The sequence below is a fragment of the Sciurus vulgaris genome, assembly GCF_902686455.1.
Source record: "Sciurus vulgaris genome assembly, chromosome: 17".
Lineage (NCBI taxonomy): Eukaryota > Metazoa > Chordata > Mammalia > Rodentia > Sciuridae > Sciurus > Sciurus vulgaris.
In genome coordinates this window covers 43,474,706-43,485,969 of record NC_136478.1, presented here as the reverse complement: position 1 = coordinate 43,485,969, position 11,264 = coordinate 43,474,706, and the positions used below count along the sequence as shown (strand labels likewise).

At 56.8% G+C, this 11,264-nt stretch overlaps 1 protein-coding gene and 1 long non-coding RNA gene across 3 annotated transcripts; both read right to left on the bottom strand.

The window, feature by feature from the left end:
- Positions 1–83: 83 nt before the first annotated feature.
- On the bottom strand, positions 84–8,471 carry SCN1B (sodium voltage-gated channel beta subunit 1). 2 transcript variants are annotated; one of them, XM_079118594.1, is made up of 6 exons: positions 8,055–8,471; positions 6,360–6,526; positions 5,373–5,613; positions 1,191–1,332; positions 809–880; positions 84–723 (listed from the first exon to the last, which is right to left on the bottom strand). In XM_079118594.1, the coding sequence occupies exons 1-5, from the start codon at positions 8,092–8,094 to the stop codon at positions 814–816; spliced, it is 657 nt and encodes a 218-aa protein (XP_078974720.1). In that variant the 5' UTR covers positions 8,095–8,471; the 3' UTR covers positions 84–723; positions 809–813. The 2 variants fall into 2 exon arrangements, with proteins under 2 accessions (XP_078974720.1, XP_078974721.1); XM_079118595.1 differs by lacking the exon at positions 8,055–8,471 and adding an exon at positions 7,210–7,436.
- Positions 8,472–10,624: 2,153 nt separating this feature from the next.
- LOC306648434 lies at positions 10,625–11,257 on the bottom strand. The gene is made up of 2 exons (XR_013760375.1): positions 10,922–11,257; positions 10,625–10,832 (listed from the first exon to the last, which is right to left on the bottom strand). It is a non-coding gene; the product is annotated as an uncharacterized lncRNA (long non-coding RNA).
- Between the last annotated feature and the right edge of the window lie 7 nt (positions 11,258–11,264).

The window sequence follows — 11,264 nt, the reverse complement described above, 5'->3', positions numbered from 1 at the left end:
CTGCCTGCTGGGAGGGAGGATCCTTGGGCAAATGGAAGCTCTTGGTTTTGGGGGCCAGGCTCACTCACGAGACAGATGGGGAATCAAGTCCAAGAATCTTTATTTCATGAACAAAACTACTTCTGTAAAGAGAGACGAGGCAGAATGGGCCCCTTTCTAAGTGGCCACGATCCAAGGCTGGTGAGAGAGGGCGGGTGGGGCTGGGGCGAGAGTGCATCACAGGGAGAGGAGACCCCAGGTCCAGCCGGAGGAGGCAGGGGAAATGATGCTGGGGTCCAGTGGGTACCAGAACCACCTGCCCCAAACTGTTCCAGCCCCTCACAACCCCTCCCCCCAGGCCGGGCAGGGACGGGGCAGGAACGGGCTGGCCCCAGCAGTGCGTGTCCGAAGCGGCCAAAGTGTGCAAATCAGCAAGAAGAAGGGGTGCGGAGCCGCTGCCCCCGCCTCACTGACCCCTCCCCAAACAGGCAGCAGAAGCAGGGGTGGGGCAGCGGCAGTATTGCTTTACCCGTCATGCATGGCGGTGGGTGGGCGACAGGGCCAGGGAAGGCTGGGTTGGGGTATGAGCCGAGCCAACCCCCCTGCCCCCTCCCTCCCTGGCAGCTCTGCTGGCAGGACTCTGAGGCAAGTGCAGGCCCAGGAATGACCAACCCCCATTGGGGGCAGGCTGTGCCTGGATGTTCCCCATTAGGGCTGGCTCTTCCTCGAGGCGGAGCCCAGGGCCTAAAGGGGAGGGAGAGACAGGGAATTAGGGACCCAGGAGGCTGAAACTCTCCCAGACCCCTGAGTCCCTGCCCACCCGCCTTACCAGGGCTATTCGGCCACCTGGACGCCCGTGCAGTTCTCTTTGCTTTCAGAGGTGATGGCCAGGTACTCCGAGCTATTGGTGGGGAAAGACCAAATGTACAGTGACCCGATCACCAGGCGGCCCCGCCCCAGGAGAATGGGGAAGGTCGAGGTCTTCGCTCCAGGTAGCCAGGGCTCCCGAGTGAGAGGGCAGGGGGCCATGGGCTGGCTCTCAAGCCAAGGGAAGAAGGATCTGGAACCTGGCGGTCTACTCCAGCTCTGGGGAGGGCAGATGGGTGGCACCTGGGTGTCCTGCTCCCCACCCCTCCCCACTACTCGCAGCCGCCTGAGAACACGGAAGGTGCCCGGGTGGCCTTGGCGCCCCCCCCCCGCCCCCCACTCACGCATTCTCCTGCGCAGCAGCCTCAGTGGCAGCAGCAATCTTCTTATAGCAGTACACCATCTCTGCCACGAGCCATATCGTCAGGACCACGATGAGCACGTACATCATGATCTCAGACACGATGGACGCCATGTCTCTGTTGGCTGAGGGGCCGGGCAGGGTCAGGGGGCGGAGGCCAAGCTCGGGAGACGGGCACCTTAAGTGCCCAGTGCACTTGCTGTGTGGGCTTGAGCGAGTGGCTTGACCTTCCTGGGCCTGGACCGCCTCAAACAGGACCATCCTGCTGCTTTCCCAGAGTCCTGGCTGTTACTCTGATTAACAACCAGCCTCAGGTGGGCCTGGGGATCACGCTCAACTGACTCTCTGTGGAACTTGAGGGAGCATCCATCACTCAAAAGGCTTGGGTTCAAACCTTGGCTTGGTCACTTGTCAGCTGTGTGACCTTGGGTAAGTGACTCAACCTCTCTGGACATCTATTTCCCCATCTGTGAAAAGTCGATAACCGTGATACCTCCATAGAAGTGCTGTGAGAATTAAATAAGCTTTACAGACTCTTAGAATAGTCCTTGTCCTACAACAAACACCCAACAAACGTTCAGTATTATTATTACTGTTATAATTGGGGCAGTACAGCGTAATGTTTAGGAGCAGAGATTACAGACCCAGACCGCCAGAGTGCAAATCCTGTCTCCTACTGGTTGTGCAACCTTAGGCCAATGACTCTACCTCTCTGAGTCTCAATGCCCACTCTGTAAAACGAGGATGATCGTAACACCCCTTCACAGGGGTGCCGGGAAGAGGAACCGAGTTACCCTCCAGCCCTAGCGTGCTTGATGGAGCTCACAAAAGCACTGCAGAAGTGTTGGCTGCTTTCCGGAAGCCCCACATCCTTTCTGCAGCGCTGGCCCTTGCCACTGCCAGCTTCCTTTCATTGAGCCTAAAATTAAACTGTAAAGAGAACACACTCAGCCAGGGGACCAGAGTCGCAGGCCACTTTGGCATCCTCAGCCGGATATCACAGGTGTCCATCCCCGGTCCCTGGTCCCCTCCTGGGGACTGGGATCTCTTCCCCCCTGCTGCTGTCCTCCTGTGGTCTTCCTCCCCTGGGAGCCTGGCTCTTTCTGCTGCTGCACTGAGGCTTTCTGGGCCAGCATGAGGGAGGGGGCAGGGGGGGGGGGGCGCCTGGCTAGGCTTCTGAGACGCATTCATTCACTCACTGGTTCTGCAGGCAGCGCGGTTTCCACCTGAGCATCTCCCTGGCTCTTCGTGACCAGGAGCCACACTGAGCCCCATACTGCGGGAACACCTCTCAGTCGCTGGAATGCTCAGCCCTGCTCCTGAGACTCGGTACCCACAGAGATTTAGGTTAACAAGGAACCTTCCCTCTCCCAGTCAGCTTAGGACCGTGAAAGGTCCAAGTCTATAGCCCATTTTCCAGGCAAGGCAACTGAGGCACAGAGAAGGACAGGTGCTAGACCAAGGACACACAGCCATGACTGGGCTCGGAGCCAACCTGAAGTGGAATCCAACGCAAGGCCAGGGCTCCTCTCTGCTCCATAAACCTTCCGCCACCAAAGAGGGGCTGAGAGCTGCTGTGCACGAACACAGTCTCCACGAGACTCCGCAGACATCTCAGAGAAGGTGGGACTGCCACAAGGCAGGGGAGTCACACGCAGGGTCAGAAGCACTTCTCCGGTGAGACCTTAGATTTCTTAAAACACCCCAAACTTCCTGAGAGCTTTGCCTGCCTTGCCCACCCAGGCAGCCCCAGACCTGAAGCCCGGATGCAACTCTGCAGGCCAGACAGCCCTCAGTTCTGTTTCAGTTTTGGTACCAGGGATGGAATCCCAGGGGCACTTAACCACGGAGCCACATCCCCAGGCCTTTTTATATTTTATGTTGAGACAGGGTCTCACTAAGTTGCTAAGGGCCTTGCCAAGTTACTGAGGCTGGCTTTGAATTTGTGATCCTCCTACCTCAGCCTCCCGAGCCACCGTGCCTGACGCACAGCCCCTCCTTTGGACCTGACTGGGGGCCACTACTAGGAGGCAATAGAGGTTGATGGCTAACCCTGAAAGTGCAGCAAGACGGAAAGTAGGAATCATTTTTAAAATACGGTCCAGCCAGCAGTGCTAACGATACCGTAATACTGTCAGTAATGAAGAAATCCTACAGCTTGATAAATCATGCTGAAAATATCCTAGTCCCATGGGTCATGCTGAGCCCAGGTAATACAAAACAATACTCCCATGTAATCCAGACGGTTTTTAAATACTGGAGCAGAGCATGGTGGGCAACCACGCAGCATGCGCTCACGGTGGGGAATGTTGGAACACTCTGGCATGACAGATGATGATAAGAAACACGGCCCTCTAACTGGGCATGGTGCTGCCTGCCTGTAGGTTCAGCAACTTAGAAGGCTGAGGCGGGAAGATCCCAAGTTCAAGGCCAGATTCAGCAATTGAGCAAGACCTTCAGCAATTGAGCAAGACCCTGTCTCAAACTAAAAAAATAAAAAATAAAATAAAAAAGGACTGGGGATATAGAGAAGCAGTAAGTACTGGTTCAATTGCCAGTACCAAAAAAAAAAAAAAAAAAGAAAGAAAGAAAGCAAACAAACTCCCCCGAAAACAGTATAGACAGTACAATGTAAAATACTAGGAAATGCAAAAGGCCATACTATAATATGGTGGGTAGAAAATACTAGAATATGGTGTTAATGCTGAAAACATGGACCCTGGGAAGACAGCATGACCACTCTATGTAAATGCTGTTAAAAACGGCAGCACAATAGCTTAGATCATGTGAGGAAAGTCTCGGCTCCCAGGTCAGGGTGGGCCTGTACTAAGCAGATGAGGACTGGTCCCTGAGCAAGGACCCCCCCCTGTTAAGATGGAAAAAACCAGGGGGCATTTCCTGGAGCCTCTCCGCCTGCCTCACCCTCTCCTCGGCACTGATTTGTGATAGAGAAAGAAGCCAGGCTTTGTAGAGGCCAGGAGGCTGGGCATCTTTGTTACAGCCTCTCTGCTCTATCCAGTTCCACTGGTGGCTCCATCTTCTATATCTGGGGCCAACCACCCACCCAGCAGGGTGACGTGGGCCACTGAGTGGCTCACACACGTCTTCTGAATTGCCTTCTGCTGATCCACTTGGATAAGAAACGTAAAAAATGCTAATTATAAAAAGAATCCCACGGGCTCCGGCTGACAAGAGTGCAGTGATTCATGCCAGCAACAGAAACGTCGCCACCCAGGGGCAGTGGGGCTCAGATTCAGATCCCCACTCTGCAACCTTGGCCCCGAGAGCTTACCTCCCTGGGCTTCTGCTTTCTCATCTGCAGAAGGAGGACAGAAAGAACCCTGCCCCAGAGGGTGGGTGGGAGGGTTCACTGAGGGACTTCCTGAGAGGCACTAAGGCCAGCGCTGTCTTGTGGAAAGGGACAGCCATGCGTGATGTCCGTGATGCTGTGTGTGCTACGGTCCCAAGGGGAGGACTTGCCGTGGCTCTTTGCTGGCTCAAGGCCTAAAGGAGCTTCCTGACTCGCTATGCCAGGGAGCCACCAGGCTCTGGAAAATTCCAACCTATGCCAATCAGAAGATGGGCCAGAGAAGGGGTCTGAGGTGGCTGAAGCTCAGCTGCTGAGACAGTTTACAAATACTTCAGACCCTGCGGCTCACACTGTGGCCCCCAGCCCCTAGCCCCTGGCCCCACTCCAAAACTTGTTAGAAATGGCTCATGGGCCCACCCAGATCTGCTGAGTCAGACTGTGCAGGTGAGCAGGCCCCTGGTGGTTGTGCTTGGTGGACTGTGCTTGACCCTCATGACTCCCAAGACATCGGAAAGGCTCAAAGGACACCCTCAACGGCAGGTAATGCTATCATCTCAGAGACCACCCTGCAGCTCAGAGACAAGAAGGAACCTGCAGGAGGTCACACAGCACAGGCAACTGAGCTAGGTTTTGTACTCACAATGCCTGTGGGGAGAAGCCTGCAGTGACCTCTTCTGTGGGTTGAGGGGCAATGGAGACCAGAGCTGGAATGGGGGACGGGTGAAGCTTCCTCTATTGCTGTGGGCGGTTAGCTGGCCCAGGCACGGAGCCAGCCTGGCCCCTACCTGCCATCTGTCCCTCCATCTGGCTCGCTGGTGGGCACAGGGGCAAAGGGGCAGGAAGGGCTCAGCTCACCTTTGTCCACCACCTCTAGGTGGATCTTTTTGACAACGCTGGTGTTGTGCTCATAATTCTCGAAGAACAGCAGGCGGTAGACGTGGCATTCGTAGTCACCTGAGTGGTTGTAGGTGACATTGGTGATGAAGATGGACAGGTCCTGCAGGTCCTTGGTGCCCCGGCTGCCGTTCCACACCACACGGCCCTCGAAGCGCTCGTCCTCCTCCAGCTGCAGCACCTCATTCTCATAGCGCAGGATCTTGGGGCAGCCGGGTGGCGGGGAGGTCACTGCCGGGGCCTGTCTCCCCCAGCCCCGACCCCCGATTCCGTCCCCTGCCCTGACACAGGCGGCACATGCACGGACTCAGTCGCCTTCAACCGGGCCAGGTGGGCACAGAGGCGCTGAGATCATCCTGCGACCCTCTGAGACCTGGATTTTGCCTCCAGCCCTGAGTCACATGCATCCTCAGCCATCCGCCCAGGACCCTGGTGACCCTCCTGGCCCTCGCCGTCTGCCACTCTTGCCCAGACAGGGACAGGGCAGCCTGATCCCAGCTACCACAGACCCAGTTCTCCACTGGTATCCCGAGCCCCCACCACATGCGATTCCAAGCACAAAGTATAAAGTGTCAAAAAAAAAAAAAAAAAAGTTCTGTTTTTCCTCCCTGATGACTATCTGCAACATTTTTGCTGGTGCCAAATATTTCCAGTGACCTTCATTTCATGCCAGCCAGGCATGTGCCAGGTGCATCAACTCATTCACCCCTCACACAACCCTGTGGGCATGAGACCACTGCCACCCCGTCATTACAGAGTTGGAAACGGAGGCTCGGAGATGACCAGTAACTTCCCCGAGGCACCAGCTGGTCAGGGATGGGGGGTCATTCACAGCCACATTCTTATTACGAAAAGAAGCCAACAAACACCCCCCGCCTTGAGATCCAGCCCCACCAACTCCCCCACACGGTCGCTTGCCCTCCCGTGCCCAGACCAGCACCCACACACCTTGACAAACTCCTCAGTGCCCTTCTGGCGGAAGGTCCACTCGGTGAAGGTCTCTGCGGTGGTCTCACTGCGACGCTTGCACGAGATGCATAGTATTTTGAAGGTCATCCCATATACAGCCTCAGTCTCTGAGTCCACCTCCACACAGCCCCCCCAGGCTGAGGACACTGCAGGGACAGCAGGCTCAAGTCGAGCAGAGGCAGCAGTCACCCCAGGCGATGCCAGGCTCACTGGCTGCTGACTCCCAGGCCCTTCGGAAACCATCTGTTTCCCCTCGATAATGATCACAGATTGACGGAACCATGTGCCAAGCCCAGTTCTGCCTCTCTGTGTGACCTTGGCAAGTCACTCGTCTCTGAGCCTCAGTTTACCTCTCTGTTTAGTAAAAGAACTGACCATCTTTGTTTCCAGCAGTTGTACAGAACCCCTAAGCACACGGGAGGCCCAGTAAGCACTTCTGTCAATGTGGTTAGTAACTCAGTCTTTGCTACCCAAGTATCCCGTGCTCAGAAGGGATACTTTGGTGCCCAAGGCACCAAAACATCTAAGTGGCAGGACTAGAATTCCAGCTGCTTTAGAAGTTCAAGATGGCAAAGCCATTTCCGCCATTAAACTGCTGAATGAAACCAGTCCGGCTTCAAGGAGGCGGACCCACACTCCAGCTCTGTTCCCTCCTCCCACAAGCCCCTGTGTGATCCAGCCCCTCCCCCACTTCTCTGGCCTGGGTCCCCTCTGCCCCAGGCTTCCTCCCATCCAGACCTCCACCCCATCAATTCGTTTCCTCCCGCAGGGCCTTTGCACCTCCACTCTATTCCAGGATCTTTCCTTGGGTTCTTCTTCCCCTCTTAACCTGCCACCTCCTTCCTGCCTCCCAGTGTCTCCAGTTAATGCTATGTCCCCAGCTTCAGGTCTGGGTCTTTTTCTGGTCCTTGAATCTCCTCTCTTTATCTTCAGGGCTTCCTGTCCAGCTCCCCTGATGTCTCTCTGTTTCCCAGGCTCCTCTGGCTCTGCCTCCCCCATCTTTCTCTCTCTTTGGGGTCTCCCTGAAGGTCTCGCCTTCATGACTTTTTCTCGTCTTTGCAGGCTCAGACTATCTATCCACCTTTCCGCATCTCCCTTTTTAAACTTGTCCCGCGTTCCCTCCTTGGGTCTGACTCCATCTCTCCTCATCTCCCCATCTCTTTCTGCCTCTCCCCAAGTTTCTCTCTCTCTCTCTCTCTCTCATCCCTCTCTGTCTCCCACTCTAGCCCCACATCCCAGCCTCCCAGCGGAGCACTCCATGTCCTTCTAGGTCTCTCTCGCCTCCTCCCTCCCGTCTCCATCTCTCCCAGTCTCTCAGTCTCCTGTCCCAGTCTCCGGGCGCCGCCTCCTCCCCCACCCCTCCCGCGGCTGTGGGTGTCACATTGCTGCCTGCGGGGCTCTGGGAGCAGCTGACTCCGCGTTTCCTCGCCCCCGGCTGGGCGCCCGCAGCGGCGAGGCCGTGCCAACCGGGTCCCCGCCGGCTCTTGCCCACCGCACTTCCACCGCCCTCGGGGCCCCGCTCCCCGCGCGCACAACTTCTGAAGCGGAGTTCGCGGGGCCGGGGGATGGGCAGGGGGCGGCCCTGGCGCGTCCGCCCGGCGTCCCGAGCGCGACTCCCGCAATCCCGCCAGTGCCCGGGCTGCACCTCTCGCCGCGCGCCCCCCGCGCACTCACCCAGTGCCGCGCCGACCAGGAAGGCCAGCAGCGTCCCCATCGCTGCGCTGCGCGCGCTGCGCCCCCCTCCCGGGCCGCCGGTATTAATAGCGGGGCGAGCGGCGGCGGGCCCGGGCGGCGGTTCGAATGTCCCCGGGAGCGCGCGGGCGCAGCAGCTGCGGCTCTGGGACCGGCGAGGGGGAGGAGGGGGGGCGCGGCCCCCCCGCTCCGGTTACCGCCGGGGGCCCAGCCCCGGAGCCCGGCGTCCGGGCATCCCCGCCGCGCGGGCGGCGGCCGCTGCTCGGGCTGCTGCGCGGGCGCGCACAGCCGGGCGCATCCGCCAGGTGCACCGACCCCGGCCCGGCTCGGACTCGGGCGCGCTGGGGCGCGGACAGCGGTCTCCTGCGCACTGCAGCGGCGGCGGCGGCGGCGGCGGCCCGAGAGGGAGGAGGGAGGAGAGGGAGAGGGAGGGGGCGGGATGAATCACCGCGGGGGGAGGGCGCGGCCGCCCAGCCTTTGCCGCAGCGGCCCGGGAGGCGCCCGCTGCGCTGGCCTCTCCGGTGGCGCAGGGACCGCAGCCGCTGGGCGGCGGGGAGGGTGGTCTGTGTGTCTCCGACCCCGCCAGACTCTGGGGATCCCTCATCTTCTGAGTCTGAGAAAGGTCACCCCCGGACACACAAGAGGACTTAGCGGGCAGTTTGGGAGACAGATGGACTCACTTCTCCAAAATATGGATGGAGGTCATCCTCATGAATTCGAGGGGGTTCTGGCTGGAGCATCCAAGTGACTTGGCCCTGAGATCCCTAATATCCAAATCCGGAGGTCACCATGCAAGGACCCAAATGGACGTGGAGCGGGGGCAGGTTCAGGGTAGGGCTACATGTAATATACCGGAGGGACACCCTGGAATTCAGACCCCGGGCACCCTGGAGTCCAAACCGGAAAAGCAACTTGGGAGTTTGGAGGTGCCTTTTTTTTTTTCCTTTTTGGAGGACCATTCTCATGATCCCTCGCCCCTCTCGGTATGTTTCTGACGTCATCTACTCCGCTCTCCTCCCACTCCATTCCGGCTATCCAGGCCCCCCCTCACCCCTAGCACAGCAGAGCTCATTCCTGCCTTTGCCCTAGTTCTTCCCTCTGCCTGGACGGAACACTCTCCTCCAGGTGACCAAAAGGCTCACTCTCCCAACTCCTGAAGCTCTTGGCAGCAGTGTCCCCTTCTCAAGTCTCCTGTGTCGGTTCAAGATAAACCATCTCTCTCTCTACTTTTCTCCCTACTTACTTGACCTTCTTTACTCTTCTTTTTCCTCACTGTTGTCTCTACCTATGTTCTTTTATACAGTTGATATGTTCACTGCCTGTCCCTCCAACCATGTAATAAAATTCCCCAGAGTGAGGACACGGTCCTATGTGCGTTTCCAGCACTTTGAACTGTACACTGTAGGTACTCATTATCTGTCACATGAATAAACACCAGTGCTTATTTGATCCTTCTGATTCACTGAACCACTTCTGCCTCCCCAAACTTTTGCAGCAAGTTCTGTTACCCTCACTTATGAGGAAGTTGAGGCTGGCGAAGCTTCACTGCCTTGCCCAGGGGCGTGCAGCTGGTCTAAAGTGGACCTGGAATCCTGCTCCGGCAATAATGAGTGGCCTGTGCTACTAGTAGGTTTTGCCAAAGGGAGAGGACAGGGATGGAGCTCTGCGCTGTAAGGCCATGGTGGGAGTGAGACTCTTGGTGGCAGGTGACTTCCTAGGTCCTGCCTTCCAGCTCCCGTTGGGGTGAAGTCCCAGAATTCCCCTGGTCCAACCTTGCCGGGGCAAGAGGAAGCAGGGTGTGGGACAGGTCCAGGGCAGAGGGGCAGGGAGCCAGGGATACCGGACACCTTTGTGGTCTGGGCTTTTACGCCAGCATCCCGAGCTGTGAAATTCCCCTGCAAAAAATAACTCTCCTGCTGTTCCAGGCCCTTGCTCTGGTGGGGGATGGTAGGTGGAGGCACAGTAAGGACAGACCTTAGCAATGGACAAGGGCACCTCCTAAAATCCTGGTAAGCTGTGGTTTGCTGAGCACCTGTTATGGGCTTGGTGCTGACCTCAGCACTTCACTAGTAATTCTTCCTTCAAGGGGGGTATTATCATTATGCCCAATTTACAGGTGTTGGAAACTGAGGTGCAGAGTGGGTGACTGGCCATAATTACAGAACTAGAAGACAGGAAGGGCTGACTCTGCCCTTGGCAACCTGCAACCCATCCTGCTTCTATGCAATCCCTCCTCCACTCTCCTGCCCGGAGTTTTTGGTTAAGATGATTCTTGGAGTTGGGGATGTAGCTTAGTGGTAGAGTGCTTGCTTAACATGTGCAAGGCCCTGGGTTTAACCCCCAGGACAGCAAAGGGACCTTCCTCACTCTGAAACCAGCACCAGCACCAGCACGGGTCTGATGAGACAGATCTGGGTTCTGACTGCCCAGGGGACTTTGCCTGCAAGTCCTTTCCTTCTCTATGAGACAGGTGTCCAACCTGGGTGGGCTGCTGGGGGCAGATCCTGAAGGAGTCAGCACCTTGCCTGTAAATATGGAGACTCTAGAGGGGCTTGGAGTCTGCCTCCCTGCTGGGTGGCCTCAGGCATGTAAATCTTCATTTGCCTCCACCACAAGGAGTCAGAGCGAGAAAAAAATGAGCATCAGTTCCCGGCACAGAGCGTGGTACGTGTCTGGTGTTCTCTACGCCAGTTACTTTTTTTCCTCTCAATTTTTCTGCAAGAAGATAACATTCATTGAATACTTCCTCCATGCCAGGCCCTGTAATAGAGTCACACTGATTAACTCCTTGGATTCTCATAATCGTGGTTCTCAAAGCATGGTCCCTGGAGGAACACCATCAGCACTACCTGGGACTGTGTTAGAAATGCAGATTGGCCTTGCCGGGACCCACTGAGCCAGAAACTCTCATTCTGTAGAAGCTCTCCAGGAGATTCTCATGTGGTTAAAGTTTGAGATCCAATGACTTCTAACAATCCTGAGAGAAAGTGCTGTTATATACCCATTTTACAAAAAGAAAACTGGCCCAAAGCCACTGACCTGCTCCAGGTGACATGACTACCAAGAAGCAGGAGTTGAACCCAGCCACCAGGTACGAGTCCATCCTCAGTGCCCCTGCTCTGAGTGTGGATGATGTAAGATGCTGGGGACAGAGGGTCCCTGGATGACTTCAGTACCTGTCCAGGCAATGGA